At 44.0% G+C, this 21,244-nt stretch overlaps 1 protein-coding gene across 1 annotated transcript in view; it reads left to right on the top strand.

Annotated features, from left to right (window-relative positions):
- EDIL3 (EGF like repeats and discoidin domains 3) overlaps positions 1–21,244 on the top strand; it is a 1,247,867-nt gene that overhangs the window by 691,159 nt on the left and 535,464 nt on the right. Inside the window, exon 4 of the mRNA XM_073583835.1 lies at positions 2,889–3,002. Within this exon, the coding sequence (XP_073439936.1) occupies positions 2,889–3,002 (114 nt within the window). The remainder of the gene's footprint in view (positions 1–2,888; positions 3,003–21,244) is intronic.

Here is a 21,244-nt window from a genome sequence, read left to right as displayed (position 1 = left end):
AGGAAAAATCTAAGAAAACCTCATTACTGTCAAGGGCCTGTCACACTAAGCGATATCGCTAGCAATGTCGCTATAACGTCACTGGTTTTTGTGACGTTATAGCGATATTGCTAGCGATATCGCTATGTCTGATACTTACCTCCGACCGGCTCCCCCGCTGGTTATCGCTGATCGCGCGAGAACGTCCTGGACCGTTTCTCGTCGTCAGCTTCCTGCTGGGCTTCCTGCTGTGATGACGAGCGACGCGTGGATGCGGGCGGGAGGACGTCAGGATCACCTCGTCTGACAGGTAAGTAGCGACCCCCGAACCCCTGCGATGTCGCTGGTGAGATCTGCCTGTGTGGCAGCTCACTAGCGACCACTTAGCGATGCACCAGTGATCCTGACCGCGTCATATTGCTGGTCGGGATCACTGGTGCATCGCTAAGTGTGACAGTACCTTTAGACTAAACTGGACACTATTCTATCAGGCATATTATTCAATATGCCAGACCTTTTGCTCCCAAAAAACTCAAGCCAAAGTTATCCGACAGTGGCTTACTCCCCTCTACCTCATTAAAAACATTCACACTTGGCTGTAAGCACATTGGATTTTCTTCCAGTAATTTCAGCAACAGCTGCCCTATATAAAAAAGTAGAGGTAATTTCCAGATTTTTTTTTATCAATTCTCTTTTGCTATTGCTTTTTTAAAATGTCATTTAAAATTTATGTTGAAATATTAATTTGAGTGTATAATGTATCATGTTTCGAGACTTTTTCATGGGTTAACGCACAATGCTGTATTGTTGTAACCTTCTTTGTTCGCTCATGTGCTTGCATGCTAATTCTACAACATTGTGCAATGGAATAGATTTTCCTATCTTTAAACCTGCTCATGGGCAGTGTTTATCCATCACACTGTAATGCATTTTTTGCTTTAAACAATAGTTTTTTATTTTAATCAAAACTGGTATAGACTTCAAAAAAGACGAGATGTCCGGCATAGTCTTACCTTGAGATCCTGTGTACGAGAGATGAAATGAAATCCTTGTTAAGATCCTTCCATATGTCTTACTGGAATTTGATGCAAATTTTGCCCCGCTTTTCACCCTTTGCATAGAAATTTGAAACAAATCCATGTTAGATTAGAGCATACTGTAGATTTTACCATTTTCAGCATGGTCTCAGATCTTATAGGATTTCTTTTCACTGCATGCAGATGAGGTTTCTCTAAACTCCTTTTATATGCAATATGATGTACTCTGCTCCACATTTTCATTGAAGACTGAAATCCTCGATAAGACTCATTGGTAAAATATTCCCCTAATGTATACCTCAATTGGAAAGCTACAAAATATAACAGTGGCAGTGGCATATGTTGACTATAATTTTTTGTGGAGACGCTCTTCATAGAAAACTGAGGTTTCCGTGCTTTCCATTACAGTTGAAAAAAAGGTATGCAGTCATAAATCTACACAGTGGTGGCCAAAAACACTCTGTTTGGACTTTCGGCCGATAAGTAGCATCCGATTGGAATGTTTGAAAAGATTGTCCCATCTGGAACATTTATAAAATATCCACAAGATATGCCATAAATGTCTGACAGATGCTAGGCTTACTTGCACTTGTGCTGCTCTCTCCATTTTTATATGAATTCCTAATTTTTAGAACTCATACAAGTGAATGGCGGGAACCATGCAATTCCCACGGCTTGCAACAAGGCCCCATACTCAAGATAGGTGCTAATCCCAACAGTGTGACCCCCACCCATTGGACATTTGTAGCATATCCTGAGAATAAATGTCACAGATATGAATAACCCTTTAGGCTCCCATGATGAGCATTTGGTGAGATCGTGACGTTTCAGATTTTCTGCACCTATTAGATAAACAAAGTCACTCATGTTTTTTATTGTGTTTTTTTTACATGCGTTTTTATCGCATTTTTAACACTGCTTTTTTGTCTATTCTTGGTATGTCAAGTTTTAAATAAAGTTGCTTTGTTTTTGATACTTCTTGATATTTGGCTTTGGCAAAACTTTAATGATACAGTCATGATGGATTAGATGCATTTCTCATACGTTTCCGCCATGGAAACCTACTAAGATGCATGTGCATTTTTTACCTGCAAATTTTCCACATCTAATGTCTTTGTCTATAACACTCAGTGAACCCACAAGAGAAATTAACATGTTGTGGATTTGAAACACGCACAGCAGGTCAGTTTACACTGAGTGAAAAAAGAAGCACAGTGGGTGCAGGATTTCTATAAGTTCCATCCACTTTACTGGAACTATAAAACAGCGAAAATATGCAGCATCAAAAATTCACCAAAAACTCTTCATGAGGACACAACCTTACTGTATTTACATAAGACTTGTCTCATTTGATCATTATATACAATCGCAATGTGCACTTAACCTAAAGTCACCATAAATGCATATATCAATAAAGTTTCCAACTTCTTAGGATTCTATGGTTTGAGGATAAGAAAACTCATTAAGGCTATGTCTACCTTGCATTTTGCCGTGTTATTCCTAATTTTTACTGCGTGTATTGGTTGTGAAAAACAAAGCATTTTACCGTATGAGCAAAATGAATGAGATTTTGTTAAATCTCTGGCACATGTTGCTTTCAACTTTTTTCAGAGTTTTTCACTCTAATGAGTGGGAAAAAAATGCATCAAAAAAGTTGCAAAACCATTCTAATATTACACAATATTACACAGAATGTTTCCTGCCATCACTCCAGAATTTGGAGGAGATTGTAAATGTGTGCGCCAACCCTAGAAAAGCAAAACAATTGTAGAATATGTACTTTCAGTATATCTCTATTATATTATAGATAATAACTATATATATAAAATGAATAATAATATGACTAACAAAGTAAATCCTTTGTTTCCTTAGATGTAAATGAATGTGAGAGGGATCCATGTCGGAATGGTGGAATCTGCACAGATCTGGTGGCTAACTACTCATGTGAATGCCCCGGCGAATACATGGGAAGGAACTGTCAGCACCGTAAGTAGATCCCCTGCTTCTTTAATACAATTATATCTGCAAGGTTCCAGCGCGAACAGACAAACGCATCAAAACATTTACACGTTTACTTAGACATAAGGGTCATCTTTTCGAGGAATTCAACGTTCAAAACATAGGCAGGCTGTGAATGTGATTTATTTGGTACAAAGCCTGTTGCGTCTGATGAATAGAGAAGATATCAATCACACAAGTCTGGTGTCTGCTTAAATTACTATCAAACTACTCTGCATATCAAACATAATACAGGTCTCCTATCGGCTCTGCAAATCAGCACTGTCTTCATGATCAGGAACAACATCTATTTTTCTATTACCATGCTAAGGCAAATGCTTTCTTGTTAATCTCTTCAGCCTTCTATTGAAATCGTATATTGATCTATTGTGCCGTTGGAATAGAGATAGTTGCATCGTTAATAGGATGTATCACTTTACATCACTTAGCATACTGAAAAAGAACATTTATTCTAACTTCCCGAATTTTAGATTCTTGGTGATGGTTACATTTTTTATTTTATTTTTCCTTTTTTTTCTTTTTCATTTCCAAGTTAACTTTTCCAGGGTGTATGTCTTTAGATATCTCAATAACCACAACCAAATGTTACCTTTCGGAATTATATAAACTAAAGGTGATTCGTTTTTTTTTATTATTTATACTTAAGGATTCACTTAGACGTCTGTAACTCATTCACAAATAGATCACGTGCACATTACAGTCAGTAGGGCTATTCATGTGTCAATGGGGTTATTTTGCGGGCCGGGTGATGCTCAAAGAAATCTTGGTAATGTGTGTTTTTGATCTAAGTCATAGATTAGAATTACCCATCCAAGTCTCTGGCTCTGTGTAAAGCCCCCGTCACACACAGTGATCTCGCTAGCGAGATCGCTGCTGAGTCACAAGTTTTGTGATGCAACAGCGATCTCACCAGCGAGATCACTGTGTGTGACAGGTATCAGCGACCGGCCCCCTGCCGGGTATCGCTTATCGTGCTCGAATGGCCAGGACATTTTTTTGGTCGCTGATCTCCTGATGGCCAGCACGCATCGCTGCGTGTGGCAGGCGGGAGACCGGTGGTCAGAGAGCTGGTAAACAAGGTAGACATCAGGTTTCTAAGCGTCACGCGACGCTTAGAAAACCCAATGTGTACCTTAGTTACCAGCGCGCTGGTGCAGGGAGCTGGTAACCAAGGTACACATCGGGTTTCTAAGCGTCGCACGGTGCTTAGAAACCCGATGTGTACCTTGGTTACCAGCTCCCTTCACCAGCACGCTGGTAACTAAGGTACACAGTGGGTAACTAAGCGACATGCGTCGCTTGTTACCCGCATGTTGCTGTCCTGATCTCTGGTGAAGCTGCCTGTTTAGAAGCTCACCAGCGATCATGTAGCGACACACCAGCGATCCTGACAAGTTCATATCATTGTCGGGATTGCTGGTGAGTACCTATGTGTGACGGGGCCCCCACTCACGGATTGCACATGGATGGCATCAGTGTGCTGTCCGTGATTAATATTGCAATGGATAGAAGAAGTTTTGCAGTTTCTTATTTTTTTTCAGAATTGAAAAATCACTGTCTAAACAATGATGGTAAAAACTGACACAATGACTGAACACTGATGACACTAAGATCCCAAACACTGATGAACAACAGCCATCTGAGTAAGATCTAATTCATAGATTAACTATATTTCTATATTTTTCCTGATTTTGTGGCATGAATAGGGTTTTAATGTGGTCCTATAATAAACCTTATTGTCTTTTTTCAGTTTTGTATACAGCGTGAGGCATGTCCTTCTTTTCTTTAATTACAATTTAGAACAAGTCCTGGATAGAACATCTGAACATTGGTGCAAACTACAGGTGCACAAAAATTATTATTTTAGTTACTCAAGGGATTGTCAAGTCTTAGGCTGCAAGTCTAAAACACTCTATAGTCTCCGGTTCCGGTGTCATGTAACCACAAGTATGTGATTTCCATCCTTCTGGTCACATTACAACTAGAAATGACCAGATTTGCTCAATACACTTGCATCGAGTCAGGCTGCACACATCTACTTAGCACGTGACCACATGTATACAAATCGCATGTTTGCTGCCAAGACCTTATGTTCTAGGGATGGCAGTCTTTAGCCACTAATGTGACCTTCTAAAAGGACTCTTCAGGGATATCTCTGGGTCCAGTTTCAAAAGTGTAGTAGGCGAATGTAAAATCATCAGGTGGGGAACAACTTGTATTCTCACATGTATGGGTTGTACTGATTGAGGCACAATGCTAAAAGTAGTTTGCCTGAGATTTAATAGGGTGCAACATACCTGGTTTATTACAAGAAATTCCGCCAGTGGAGTTCCGACAGTGGGTGACAGCGGTCCTCCCTCTTACAGCTCTCACCTTCTTCTCCAAGATACGCCCATCAACACCACTTTGCTTTGATGCACTTCCTCCTAGTTGCTTACATTGCCCTCCAAGCCCAGGCTCCATTTGGTGCTGTCGGAGCGCAGATCAAACCATCAGAACAGAGTCCATTTAACATGGCACAAGTCTCTTCCAACAAAGGAGCTGTTTTACGTTTCACCACTGAACTTGGTATATATATATATATATATATATATATACTGTATATATACATATATTTATATATATATCCTGTACACAAGTTCCAATAAGAGTCTATAGAGGAGAAAAAGGGGAAATAGTGGCTCCCAGTGGTTAGTTCTGTGGGTAACTAGTGAAACAGAACAGCAGCTGTAAATAGACTATATTAGTGTTATGCAAATGGCTAGTGGTATGTGACAGTTGTAGAGTCGGTGGTGGGGTGCCGAGCTGGGGGGGTGGTCCTACTTTTATACCGCGCAGAGATGACAACAGAGACACGATGGAGGCAGATTCTGGGTGCAACAGGTCCAAGTTTATTTCTTCACTTGCCGTCCGACTGACAGCACACCTCGCGGCCCTCCGTTTCCAGAGCCGCTTCTCACACCGTACACTGGAGACGTGTCTGCACACACCGTCCCCTCCTTTACTGTCGACGCTCCTGACAGTTCCGTCACTGTGGCTGCCTTAGGCCCATTAACCAACAGCGCTTCTACTGCTCAGTCGTCGTGTCACATACGGTGTCTTACACCCAGTACCTCGTCTCAACTGCGGTCCTTTCCTGTCAGGACCACCCCCCTGACGTCCTCTCTCCTCAGTCCCCCTGGTCTGGATTCTCCTCAGAGTGCACAGACTGTCGTAGTCCTCCTGTCACTTGAGCTCCCCCTGGGGACTGGAATCTTCTGGAACCCTCCCTCAGAATTTATAGCTCACCCGGTTCCTTGAAACTGTCACTCCAACTGTCACCTCGCCCCCCATGACCAACGGTTTCTAAAGCCCTAAGCTGCTGTAAAGTCCTTCGCTCACACTCCACCCTGCCATCTAATGGTCATCCCAAGGTACTGCACGTCCACTACACTTTTCTAGTTGTTTCCCCACTGTAATCACTGTCTCCTACCTACACTGTGCAAACCTTTCTTTCTTCACTCTGACTAGTCCGTCCGTCCGTCAGGTCACCTTCCCTACACTCCCCCTTCCTTTGTCCATTGTCGTCCTCGACAATCGTCATCCCTGCCTTCGTCGTTCTGAATCTACACCTACATTCTGTTGTCGGACCAGAAGTTGAGCCAAACCCACTATCTGCGGGGGCCGAACCACACTGGGAGCACTATGCTCTGAGCAGCCTACTGCTACTCACCAGCACGCATGCCACATGACAACATCTTTCAAATTGGGCAAGGTACACCCGTATTCTCTCTACGGCGTGTATCTTTCCCCTACTCTCCCCTACTGTTACCTTTCACTATCCGGTACGCCATGATCGAGGCCACTCACCTACCAGATCATTGCCGGCGCCCGCCTTTCCTTCTTCAGGGGTGTCCGTGGTGTTGGGGACCTGACCTAGGATGGCTGTCTTTCTCACGTCTTCCAACTCATTTTCCTTCTTTCAATTACATGTCATGGTCGGCGTCCCGGTCTCCCAAACCTCCTCAACTCTTAGATCCCTACCGGATCTCACACTTTCCTTTGGTCCCGCAGACCTTCCCTTACCCGGACCTGTTGCATTTTACTTTGCATATTATACATCATACAACTTTATAATAGCACAAGTACCCCATTTTTTTATAATTTTTTTTTTTTTCCGTTTTCTTTTGCTCATTTTAAAACCAACATATAACAACATAACATTGCATGTCTTCTTTCTCCCCCCTTCCTTGGACATGGACACTCCCTCTCTTCTAAGTATCCCCGCTCTGTCAGTCTAACAAGTAAACACAAACTATCCTGTAAGAGGAACATAGAAAAACAGACATAAAAATCACAGATAAACATTTCTTTTTTTTTTTTAAAAGCTGACCGCGAACTGTCCTTTTGACCTGCACAACAGTGCAACGAACTCCTGACAGTTCAATCCTCCTTTCGGTGGTCAGTAGTATGGGACCCCACAACCGTGGAGCTCCCAGGATGCAAGAAGTGTCCCTTTCTGCAAGATAGTATAAACGAGCCGTCCCGGGGGTCGTGCAGCCGCCATGCCAGCCTCTCCCCTCTCATGGAGCAGGTTCCAGACTTCCTGCCCCCTGGCCCTCTTCTTCTCTATAACTCCTGCGACCCAAACAGAGGGTCCGGCATGAGCCCTGGAGTCCGGTGGGCGGGACTTAACCGAGGAAGGACGTGGATCAGAGGCGGCCGATGATTCCTGCGGCTCAACAGCCGCTGGGGCCAGGTGGCAAATTGGGACAACCGGGTCCTTGGAGGCTGGAATCACAAGGCCCACTAAGTCGGCCGCAGTCGACTTCAGCAGCGGCATAACCGCGGCCTCAGGACAGGCCGCATCCACTACTTCCATTGGAGCCGGAGTAACGGCCGGTTCCAACGACGCAGCTGCTATCAGCAGGGGGAACGCAGCAGCATCTTCTTTGGATGACTTCCGCACTGGCGGCTCCAGGCGGGGTACCTCAGGGACTTGAGCAGGGGCCTCGCACAACTCTGCATACACCACTGGGCCCGATGTACCCAGGCCTTCCGGTGCGCAGGGGGCAGCGTGCTGCGGCGGAATGATGAGGGCCGCTGGAGGAGGCACTGGTGGTGCCGGGGGTACTCTCACCTTCCCCGGCGCTGCGGCCTCCATCACATCAATACGTGGCTTCACCCGCAGCCTCCGTCCCTCGCTCCACTGTCCCGCGGGTTTTTCCCCTAAACTCGGGGGCTCCGCTGAGAAGTCCTCTGCTGGTATTGGTGGCGGCCGTTTTCGCTGACTCCGCTCAGGCTCCGCTCCCCAGCTCAGCATCCCGCTGCTCTCCCGTGGCTCTGAGGGCGACTTCTGGCACAGCTCCATCCCCTGCCGCCACTGCCACTCTAGGCGGCCGATGCCCCGACACCTGCAGAGTCTCATACCGTCCGTTGGGCAGCACTCGAATGGCATCAGACAGCCGCAGCCAAGTTTTTCTTCTGTGCCACTCCCTCTGTGAGGTGAGGTGTCGGCAGGCCTCTCCACCATCCTGTCTGGGTCCAATATATGGAAGCGTCGATTTCCAGGCACATACTGCTTCCTTTTGGGGTATGTTGGAGGGGGTCCCAGTCCATTCAACACGACTGCAAACACCCGGACCTCTCCTCTGCGCTGAAGCAACACCGCCATACTGCACAGTACCTGGTACCGCCCCGGATCCTCTGCTGGCCACACAGATCCGCCACAGCGCTTCCCATTTGTATTCCACAGGTAGGTCATTTGTAATCCACAGGTAATTATAATCCAAACAGACTAGTCCAAGTCCTTTTCCATTCTTTGAGGCAGGTCTGCCGCAGAAGATGGGGTATTAGCGGCGGCGATCCTGCCGACTACGCCAAATGTAGAGTCGGTGGTGGGGTGCCGAGCTGGGGGGGTGGTCCTACTTTTATACCGCGCAGAGATGACAACAGAGACACGATGGAGGCAGATTCTGGGTGCAACAGGTCCAAGTTTATTTCTTCACTTGCCGTCCGACTGACGGCACACCTCGCGGCCCTCCGTTTCCAGAGCCGCTTCTCACACCGTACACTGGAGACGTGTCTGCACACACCGTCCCCTCCTTTACTGTCGACGCTCCTGACAGTTCCGTCACTGTGGCTGCCTTAGGCCCATTAACCAACAGCGCTTCTACTGCTCAGTCGTCGTGTCACATACGGTGTCTTACACCCAGTACCTCGTCTCAACTGCGGTCCTTTCCTGTCAGGACCACCCCCCTGACGTCCTCTCTCCTCAGTCCCCCTGGTCTGGATTCTCCTCAGAGTGCACAGACTGTCGTAGTCCTCCTGTCACTTGAGCTCCCCCTGGGGACTGGAATCTTCTGGAACCCTCCCTCAGAATTTATAGCTCACCCGGTTCCTTGAAACTGTCACTCCAACTGTCACCTCGCCCCCCATGACCAACGGTTTCTAAAGCCCTAAGCTGCTGTAAAGTCCTTCGCTCACACTCCACCCTGCCATCTAATGGTCATCCCAAGGTACTGCACGTCCACTACACTTTTCTAGTTGTTTCCCCACTGTAATCACTGTCTCCTACCTACACTGTGCAAACCTTTCTTTCTTCACTCTGACTAGTCCGTCCGTCCGTCAGGTCACCTTCCCTACACAGTCACCTTACACACTACTGTTTTATATCATTGTACACCCTATGACTTTTACAAAGACATGATATGACACCAATCAAGGTTTATAGGGCTATGATATGGCACCTATAGCAGGATATAGGGCCTTATTGTACCTTAAATGTGTCACAGATTTGAATGTCAACCATACCCTTAGATTCCAGCAGATCTGTCTATCCATCTAATCTGTATGGAGGCCTCTCAACTCTCATCCGATTGCAAACGTCAAATAAAAGAGGGATTGGGCTTTTGCGCCTTAACATACATGATTGTTTTATTTTGAAAAGCCATCAGAAGTGACACACAAGCTTGCCTGCATGGAGGAGGCATTTGTATGAAGTGGTCAGGTGGGATAAATGACAGCTTTTCTATGTATTTTGCCAGCTTTAGCATCCTGATAACTTGTAGTGAGGGATATTTTTAAATGTTCAATTTAATTGATGCCATATGATGAAGTTCTTCCCTCCAAGCATTTCTCCAAGGGTAAAATAGCTCCATACAGTGGCATCCTGTCCATGCCCATGCAGTGCCTACAACTCCGTCTATCTTGTCCTGCTGTACCTCTGCATAATGCTGTTAATACTGATATCTGGTGTATCCAACTGGAAAATAATCATGTCATATATCATCAGATGCAATAATTTAATGTTGTCAAAGACATTGCAGAGCAGAATACTTCTGTTATTTAGTGACTCATGAAAGTGCCATATAACGGCTTGCAAAATGCCGGCAACTCCATAGTAAAGAGCAACAGAAACTCCCTGTGCCTTGAACAGGATGTGTGCATTCAGCGATGCCTTACAGGGAGAATTTTTCTTTCCCAGTAGAATTAATATAAAAAGCAAATATTACTGTGAAATGTTCAGTGCTCCAGCTGTGTCCTGACCATTTTTAACCTTCATATTGTGAACATAGTCCAATTAGAATTCATGTGTTGCTGCTCGTGTGCATATTTTCTCTTCCTGTTAGAGTGTTGATATTAATAGGGCTTAAACTGCATTTATATCTAGCTTTTCATCCATTTTCTTATTCCACATTTTTACTTACTTGTTCAAAAAAATCTGCTTCTTTTTTTCTTGTACAATTTATTTTCTCCGATACCGAGATTAAAAATGTATAAATAGAAAGTAATCCCATTCAAAAAGATATATCAATTCTAATGCTTGCAGTACTGTGAAGAGAAATGGAAAAGATAATTTTTTTATCTACATATTTTTGGAGAAAAACCAAGCAAAAGTATCTCAGCATACCGATGTTGAAGCACCTGGGCGGACGCCAAGCTTGGTGATTAAGATTAAGTTTACACTGTGTTTGTAGAATTATGTTAAATGAGACCGTTAAAGGGACACAAAGAAATTTTAAAAATATGGAGCATGGCGCACAGGGAGAATAATGTTCACATACATCCGTTGCATCAGGTTCATTTTTTTTAATCTAATGCAGCAGATTAGAATTGTTGGCAAAATTGATAAAAAACAGTTGATGAGTTCACAAGGAGGAGAGGGAGAGAGATTTTCCAACTCCAAAGTTCAGGTTCCCATTGATTTTTATAAGGTTCGGGTTCTGGTTCAGGTTTGGGTACAGTTCAGTTTCCCAGACCGAACTTTGGATTAAAGTTCGGCGGGTTCGGCGGAACCCGACAAACTTGAACTTCCATGTGTCCGCTCCTCCTTATTTATCACCATTCACTCCCAGGTGCTAATCCTGAGTAGGATCCCAAAGTTAAATGATATGTTGTGATCAAGCCACCAAGCTGGTGCTTGAACATGTCAGGCACAAAATATGACGCTTATGCCTTGTGGGAACGATGCCATTGCCAACAATTACTGTACATTTTTTCCATAAAATACAGTAGTAAGTCCCATAGAAAGAAAACAGACCAAGCTTCTTTTTTGGGGGTGGGTTGTTATTTACTATAGTTCGCTCTCATTTGTGGCATGCAGTGTAATAACCTAACACATTAAAATAAAAATGCTAATCTACAAGGAAAAAAAAAGAGAAATAAAGCATGTACTATGTATCTTGTTGGCTTCACACCTTGTTTTGGCTAAAAAATTGCATTAAAACTGTACCAAACTACAGTGTGAGAACGTGGCTGCAGTATCATCATTTGTATTGTTATGAGCCAGAATGTTACATTTAGTATTTATGATACTTTCTTCTAAAAAGAGCAAAAAAAGGCATCTAAGCCTTTTTTGATAACATAAACCATTTCCGTTGTCACCAGCTCCTAAATTAAGCTGTTCCATAGATTAATGGCCAACAGAATCAGTGGTTCCTAGCCAGTTTCCTGGGCTGCTACTTGCCAGGCCCGAAGCTGTGTAATGTCTGCAATCTGACTAGTGCGGAAACATTCAGTTGAGTATGGTCCTACACAATAAATGCAATTTATTTCCCATCCTAAACTCCCAATGTACACAATACAGCCCTTTTGCTATTTATTTAAATTCTTTTGACCCATACCGTGAGTCGTGTAATTTGAAATCATATTGTACAATGCCTCGCAGAGGAGATTTCTACCATACACATTCAATTAATCTGCACATTTCACTGACATAGCATCCGTGATTGGCTAGAGTTTACAATCTTCTGCCAATCATCGCAAGTATAGTCAATCAATGTGTGCTCAATTGCAAATTTACCTACACTAATAGTAGAAACAGGGACAGGTGAGTGACAAGTGGTTACTGAATCTAGCTGGAGATAGAGCATTAAAACTTTACTTTAATTTATTCCATCACATTCAGTAGCAGATTCCGCACCACATATGCTGTCTACAGTGCTGACTACAGATGGACCTCTGGTTTGGCAGGAAGTTGCATAGATTAATTTACAATTTGATAATTCTCTTATGCTCTATCATAAAGTTTAACTTGTGTTCAGTTGTTATAGTAATATTTTCTTCAATTTGCCTACAATTGTGATATACCCAAAATATATAAATACAGCCCTATATCACAGCTATATGCACACCAAATATTAAAATCCATATTGTTGATCGGTGATTAAAAATGCTAAAGATTCAAACAAAATCCTGCAGTTACAAGTCTCAGGATACAAAACTACATAATTCTAAATGTCTATAAAATGTGGCATTTGTAATTAAGGGTATTAGTGTCCTAAAGGCCTTAGTTAATAGATAGAAGTATTTAAGTTGACAATATAGCACCTGCAAACTCAGGATTTTTGCACAAGTGACCATTAGAATCTTATAAATATCAACGCATATCAATAGTACAGATTCCAGATGTGAAAATTAAATAAAATATGCAGAAAATGAAAGGTATAAACTGTTTATGTGCATGTAAAACTTTACCATGGAGAGGGGACACAGGTGAGGATTTTACCAATTGGATGCTTGGGTAGACCTAACATCATTTCCATAATATATGCATAAGATGCTTTGACATCTATACACCCTTGAAAGCAACAAATGGAGTGCCTAATTCAAATATTGTGAACAAAGTGTAGTTGTGGTGCTTCTACACTCAAAGACTCTGCACAAAGTACAAATCCAGAAAAAAATTATATGGAGGGTCATCCACACACCCTTAAAGGCACCAAATGGAGTGCCTCATAAAAAAATTAAGAAAGTGTATCTGTGGCACTTCTACACTCATAAAGACATTGCACAAAGTGCAAAGCCAGGAAAAAATTATAAGCAGGGTCATCCAGGCATGCATAGAAACCTGAAAGGCAACAATTCTTGGGCATCAATTAAATATTTTGAAAGTGTAGTTGATGTACTCCTACACTCATGAAGACTTTGCACAAAGTGAAAAGTCAGGAGAAAATAATAAGGAGGGCAATACAGTAATCTTCTTCAGATGTCTGCTTATTTTTCTCCTTCCTCAGGAGCTGCATACATCTGCTTTGTAGAACCCAATCCCCAGGTGCCTGGGCTGTAAGTGATTCAGCTTTGGGTAGTGCCGGAGCCCATAACATGTAGAAATGGAAGATAACCACCTATGTCACCTGTACCTTTGCCTGCTCCCGCATAGGAGATGTTGAAGCTCAAAACAGCCTGATCTCTTGAGGGTGGTATCCCAGTCTCAAGATGCCTAAAAAAGCCTCTCCCAGGCCCATTTATTTCATATGAAGGGTTCATCCTGCTCCCTTCCATCTCGGATTACATCCGCATACCAGCGATGTCACCTTTCCATTTTGAGGAACATGACCCTGGTTCCAGAGTCAGCTCTGGCAGCCTTCATGGCAAGTGTTCCATCTCTTTTGCCTGCTGTTTGAACAAGATGTGGTGACAGGTCCTAAACTCTTCTATGGACCCCCATGTCTGCTACCAGATGTATGTGACAACCTCCCCCTTGATGCCAATTCTCAGTACCTTTTGGATAGCTGCTGTCACGCTCATACCCTGACTGGTGGGCATGAGCCATGGGGTTATGGCCCCACTGTACCACAAACCAAACTACCCTGGAAGGGGCGTGACTAAGACAGCTGCCTTGGTCTTCACTGGAGCCCCTGATGGTGAGGTCAGGCTTGTGTGCCAGGCAGCTGCCAGGTGCCACTCCAGGATGGTGTCTGGCTGTGGCTGCTGATCCCACTTGGGTAGACTGTGTGGGTGACAGGCACGAGTAGCAGACAGGCAGGTGAGCACGTCAGGCATGGCTGAGACAATGGCAGGTGAGCACGGCTGAGACACAGGCAGGTGGGCACAGCTGAGACACAAGCAGGCACGGCTGAGACACTGGCAGGTGGGCACGGCTGAGACACTGGCAGGCAGGCATGGGTGAGACACAGAGACAGGGACCAACTGGAAAGGCGCAGGGACATGGGCAGGAAGGAGTGGTGTATAGAATAGGTCGGGTCCTGATCACACAGTGGGTGCAGGTACTGGTACTGGCAGGAAGGAATGGTGTATGAAGGAACAGGTTTGGACCTGTTCTCACAGGAGGAGAACCGCAAGGCTGCAGAGAAGGGCTGTAGAGCAGCAAGAGGTTCTGCAGCAGCAGGACCAGAACAAAGCACAACCGCTAGAGTACAGAGCACAGGCAGAGCCGCAAGAGTGCAGAGCAGGCAGAGCTGCAAGAGTGCAGAGCACAGGCAGAGCCACAAGAGTGCAGAGCACAGGCAGAGCCGCAAGAGTACAGAGCAGGCAGAGCTGCAAGATTGCGGAGAACAGGCAGAGCCACAAGAGTGCGGAGCACAGGCAGAGCCGCAAGAGTACAGAGCAGGCAGAGCCACAAGAGTGCAGAGCATATGCAGAGTCGCAAGAGTGCGGAGCACAGGCAGAGCCACAAGAGTACAGAGCAGGCAGAGCCACAAGATTGCAGGGAACAGGCAGAACCACAAGAGTATGGAGCACAGGGAGAGCCACAAGAGTACAGAGCAGGCAGAGCCGCAAGAGTGTGGAGAACAGGCAGAGCTGCAAGTGTGCGGAGAACAGGCAGAGCCGCAAGAGTACAGAGCACAGGCAGATCCACAAGAGTACTGAGCACAGGCAGAGCCGCAAGAGTATGGAGCACAGGCAGAGCTGCAAGAGCACGGAACACAGGCAGAGTCGCAAGAGTACAGAGCACAAGCAGAGCCACAAGAGTGCGGAGCACAAGTAATGCTGCAAAAGTGCGGAGCACAAGCAGAGCCGCAAGAGTGTGGTAGCACAAGCAGACAGAAAGGACACAAGGAAAGACACAGCAGGGAAAGGGGCCAAAGACAAGGAGACTGACAGACAGAGATAGGACAGAGTTCAGACAAGGCAATGGTGCAAGACAAGGTGCAGGACCAAGGACACAGGGGCCAGCATATACTGCCTCCTGATGGGCAGACAGGATAGGTAGGAGACATGGCAGAGAGCAATAGCACAGGGACCAGGATATTCTGCCTCCTGGAGGGCAGAAAGACAGGTACAAGGCAAAGCTAGGAATAGAGCCTCCAGAGAAGGCGAAACACAGAACAAGACTTGGCAACTCAGCAGCAAGACACTAACTGCACAGGCAAGTTCCACTGGGTGGAGCTGCCCTAAATTCTAGAGGCCTCTTGGTAATTGGCCAGGGACACATTAGATAGGTGCACCCTGAATCCATAAGAGCCAGAGAGTTCTGGCGCTGCCCCCCTATGCACACAGGCAGGAAGCATGCAGAGAGCAGACAGGAAGCAAGAGTCACAGAGCATGGAGCTGGCAGCAGAAAGTCACAGCATGGCCGGGAGCAGTGAGTAAGTTGGTGTGTGGGGCATGGGAGGCCATGCAGTGATGCCAGCAGGGTTGTTACAGCAGCCCACTAGCATGTATCCAGCCCTGGTCCTTACTTGCCTCCTTCCCTCTTCCACACAGCTTAGGCCCTACTGTCGGCTCACCAGTTCATGGTTCCTGGCTCTCTCATTTGCAATCCGCAAAAACTCCAGCTGTTAAGGTTGTCAGCTGGGTTCAGGCCTTGGTTTTTCTGGGAAAGCGTCCAGTTCCAGACCACAGACTCCTGCCACCTCCGCTGTCACACTAGCTTGGTCTGACTCTGATATTCCTCCAGTCAAATCCTCAGGAGTTTCTTGGAATTCTGTTATCTTTGTCACCTTGTCACTCACTAAGCATGTTAAACTGTATGGACTAATAATTAAATTCCCACAAAATTTTAAATTTTTTTTAAGTGTTATATACCACCAAAATGTAACACAAAGCACATAATACTCTATGGATAACTAATTATATCCAGAAACATTTTTCAACTTTTTTTTTGGAGTGTTGTACACCACCAAAGTGCAAAGCAAAGTACATAATACTATATGGATGACTAATTAAATTCAGAAAAATATTTTTTTAATTTTTGGGAGTGTTATATACCACCAAAATGTAATACAAAGCATGTAATACTCTATGGATGACTAATTGAATTCAGACATTTTGTTCAATACCACTAAAATGCAACACAAAGGACATAATACTATATGGATGACTAATTAAATCCAGATAAATTTTTCAATGCTCTTTTGGTATGTTACAGTGGCAAGTAATAGTTTTTCACCCCTGGTCAAAATTACTAATATTGTGAACAGCTATGCAAGTTGAATATAAAATGATCTCTAAAAGGTATAAAGTTAAAGATGACACATTTCCTTTGCATTTTAGGTAAAACAAATATTTTAATCTTTTCCATTTTAAAATTTACAAAAAAGGAGAATGGTTCGATGCAAAAGTTTGGGTACCCTGCATGGTTAGAGCCTTGTAGCACTCCCTCTTGAAAGTATCACAACTTGGAAATGCTTTTTGTAGCCAGCCAAGTGTCTTTCAATTCTTTTTTGAGGGATTTTCATCCATTCTTCCTTTGAAAATTCCTCCATTTTTGTGAGATTTCTGGGTCATTTTGCATGCACCGCTATTTTGAGGTCTAACCATAGATTTTCAATGATCTACAGATCAGGTGAATGTGAGGGCCGTTATAAAACCTTCAGCTGGTGTCTTTTGAGGTAGTTTATTGTGAATTTTGACATGTTTAAGAATCATAGAATCATAGAATCATAGAATCATAGAGTTGGAAGGGACCTCCTGGGCCATCTGGTCCAACCCCCTGCTCAAAGCAGGATTCGCTAAATCATCCCAGTCAGATGTCTGTCCAGCCTCTGTTTGAAGACTTCCATTGAAGGAGAACTCACCACTTCTCGTGGCAGCCTGTTCCACTCATTGATCACTCTAACTGTCAAAAAGTTTTTTCTAATATCTAATCTGTGTCTCCTCCCATTCAGTTTCATCCCATTGCTTCTAGTCTTTCCTTGTGCAAATGAGAATAAAGTTGATCCTTCTACAATGTGACAGCCCTTTAGATATTTGTAGACAGCAATTAAGTCTCCTCTCAGTCTTCTCTTTTGCAAACTAAACATTCCCAAATCCTGCAACCTTTCCTCATAAGACAGGGTTTGCAGACCGGTCACCATTCTGGTCGCTCTTTTCTGAACTTGCTCCAGTTTGTTGATGTCTTTTTTAAAATGTGGTGCCCAAAACTGGACACAATATTCCAGATGAGGTCTGACCAAAGAGGAGTAGAGGGAAATAATGACTTCACGTGATCTAGACTGTATGCTTCTGTTAATACATCCTAGAACTGCATTTGCCTTTTTTGCTGCTGCATCACACTGTTGACTCATATTCAGTCTGTGATCTATTAGTATACCCAAGTCTTTTTCACATGTGCTGTCACTTAGCCCTATTCCTCCCATTCTATATATGCTTTTTTCATTTTTATTGCCCAGATGTAGTACTTTGCATTTCTCCCTGTTAAAAACCATTCTGTTAGTTACTGCCCACTTCTCCAGTTTATTTAAATCTTTTTGAATCCTCTCTCTCTCTTCTCTAGTATTAGCTATCCCTCCTAGCTTTGTGTCATCAGCAAATTTAATCAGTTTACCCTCAATTCCTTCATCTAAATCGTTGATAAAGATGTTGAACAATACAGGGCCCAGGACAGAGCCCTGTGGTACCCCACTTGAGACATTCTTCCAACTGGATGTGCAGCCATTTACGACCACTCTTTGGGTCCGATCACTAAGCCAGCTATGAATCCACCTAACAGTTGCCTTGTCCATTCCATACTTAGTCATTTTTTCAATAAGGATTGTATGAGAGACTTTGTCAAATGCTTTGCTGAAGTCAAGATATACTATATCTACAGCATTTCCTTGATCCACCCAATCAGTGATACCGTCATAGAAGGAAATTAAGTTAGTCTGACATGACTTATTAGTTACAAACCCATGCTGACTCTGTTTGATCACTTCATTCTTATCCAGGTATTGACTTACATGTTGTTTAATAATTTGTTCAAAGATCTTTCCTGGTATAGAAGTCAGACTCACTGGCCTATAGTTGCCTGGGTCCACCTTCTTCCCCTTTTTGAAGATAGGAACAACATTTGCTCTTCTCCAGTCTTCTGGCACTTCTCCTGTTCTCCAAGAATTTTCAAAGATTATGGAGAGTGGTTCAGAAATTTCTTCTGCTATCTCCTTCAGTACTCTGGGGTGTAATTCATCTGGACCTGGAGACTTGAATTCATTTAGGTTAGCTAAGTGTTTCCTCACTATCTTTCTGTTTATAGATATCCTGGATTCTTCTATTCCCTTAATAGGACAGTGAATAACAGTTGGTGTTACATTTCCTTTCTGAGAGAAAACAGATGCAAAATAGGAATTTAAAAGTTCAGCCTTCTCAACATCCTGTCTTACCATTTCATCATTTTCATCCTGTAAAAATCCTATAGCATCTTTGACTTTTCTTTTACTTTTGACATATCCCCAAAATCCTTTATTATTGCTTTTGACATCTCTTGCAAGCCTCAATTCATTTTCAGCTTTAGCAAATCTGATTTGTGCCCTGCAGATTCTGCAGACAGCATTATATTCTTCTTTAGATATGCCTCCCTCTTTCCATTTTATAAACATTTTTTTCTTCCTTTTTAGCATGTGCTTAAGTTCTGTGTTCACCCATCCTGGTTTCCTTAAATGCTTCCTATTCTTCCCTCTTTTCGGAATTGTTAACAACTGTGCTTTGAGAATTTCATTTTTCAAGATTTCCCATCCTTCCTGGACATTTTTGTCTTTAAGGATATCCAGCCATTGGATCCCTCCAATTATCTTTCTGAATCCCTTAAAATCTGCCTTTCTGAAATCTAACCTTGACGTCTGAGTCTTCACAGGTCTTCCGCCTCTAGTTATCCAAAATTCTAAAATAGCATGGTCGCTACCTCCTAGGGTTCCAGCCACTTTTACCTCCTCAACCATTTCCTCCCTGTTTATAAGGATTAGATCCAAGGTAGCAGTTCCCCTTGTTTTCTCCCCTACCTTTTGGAAGATAAAGTTGTCAGCAAGAGAGGATAAGAATTTCCTTGACCTGTTAGTTTTGCCTGAGAGAGATTCCCAACAAATGTCTGGATAGTTGAAATCTCCCATGACAACTATGTCATATTTTTTGGAGAACTTGGCCATTTGATGCATAAAGAGTTCATCCATATCTTCAGCTTGCACAGGCGGCCTGTAGTAAATGCCTACAATGGTGTCCTTTCCATTGTTCTGTCCTTGTATTCTTACCCAAACAGTTTCCACAGAACTCCCAGTCTCTGAAGCTTCAATCTCTGTGCAGATATATGCGTTTCTAACATACAATGCAACACCCCCTCCTCGTTTATCAAGTCTGTTTCTTGCAAATAAGTTGTATCCTTCTAGTCTTGTATTCCAATCATGTGTATCGTCCCACCAAGTTTCAGTGATTCCAATGACATCATATTTCTTTTCCTGTGTTAGTAGTTCCAATTCTCCTTGTTTGTTGCCCATGCTTTGTGCATTAGTATAGAAACATTTTAGTTTGTGATTGGTTTCTCTTTCTCCAATATTGTTATTAATTAGATTCTTTCGTCTTTGTTCTTCCTTTCCACTTCTATTAGCAGAGTTCTCAATAGCATTTGTCAGGTGTATGGCTTTTTCTGGTCTTTTGCTTCCCTTCCCATGTTGTTCTAGTTTAAAGCTCTCCTTACAAGTGTAGCAAGGCGACTTCCAAATACATGCTTTCCAGTCTTCGTAAGGTGCACCCCATCTCTAGCAAGTAGTCCATCGTATAAGTAGTTCACTCCGTGATCCAGAAATCCAAATCGTTGCTGACTGCACCATCGACGTAGCCAGTTGTTCACCTGCAGAATCTTATTCCACCTCCTTGTTCCATGGCCATCCACTGGGAGGATCGAAGAGAAGACCACCTGCGCTCCCAGTTCTTTCACTTTCTTGCCTAAGTCTTCAAAGTCTCTGCAGATGGTTTCCAGGTCGTTTCTTGCTGTGTCATTTGTCCCCACATGTAGTAGCAGGAATGGGTAGTCATGTGTAGGTCTGAAGAGTCCTGATATCCTGTCAGACACATCTTTAATTTTTGCACCTGGAAGACAGCACATTTCTCTTGAAGTTATATCCGGTCTGCAGATAGCGGCCTCTGTTCCTCTCAACAGGGAATCCCCCATGACCACCACTCTCCGTTTCTTCTTCACAACATTTTTCTTTCTCCATCCAGGAGGACTCTGAAGGCGTACAAGGTTGCTGTTTGTTGGCAAAGTCTTATCCTGATGTATTTCTTCATCATTTTCCTGCGTGAGAGCCTGGTACTGGTTTCTGAGCAGTATGGGTGCTGACTGCCTCCTGATCCTCCTGCTTCTCTGGGTCACATGTCTCCATTCCCCTGTTTCTTCAGGTGCACTTCGAATTTCTTCTCTTTCTGTAACATGAAGAGTAGAGTTGAGCGATACCGTCCGATACTTCAAAGTATCAGATCGGAATGGATCGGCCGATCTTTAAAAAAAGTATCGGTATCGCCGATTCCGATACCGGAAGTCCCATTCAAGTCTATGGGACTTCCGGTATCGGAATAAGAAAAAACCTGTTTTTGCCTTGTACAGCCTCTCTGGGGTCTGTACGGGCCTTTCGGGGGGCTGTGCCGGCCTGCCAGGGGGTCTGTGCAGGCTCCGGTGGTCTGTGCCGGCCTGCCGGGGGGCTGTGCCGGCCTGCCGGTGGTCTGTGCAGGCTCCGGTGGGCTGTGCCGGCCTGCCGGGGGGCTGTGCCGGCCTGCCGGTGGTCTGTACAGGCTCCGGG

The sequence above is a fragment of the Dendrobates tinctorius genome, unplaced genomic scaffold (genome assembly GCF_039654945.1).
Source record: "Dendrobates tinctorius isolate UK_male_01 unplaced genomic scaffold, ASM3965494v1 ptg000003l, whole genome shotgun sequence".
In the NCBI taxonomy this organism is placed as follows: domain Eukaryota; kingdom Metazoa; phylum Chordata; class Amphibia; order Anura; family Dendrobatidae; genus Dendrobates; species Dendrobates tinctorius.
Note: the sequence above shows the minus strand (reverse complement) of the source record. Positions and strands in the feature narration are given on the sequence as shown.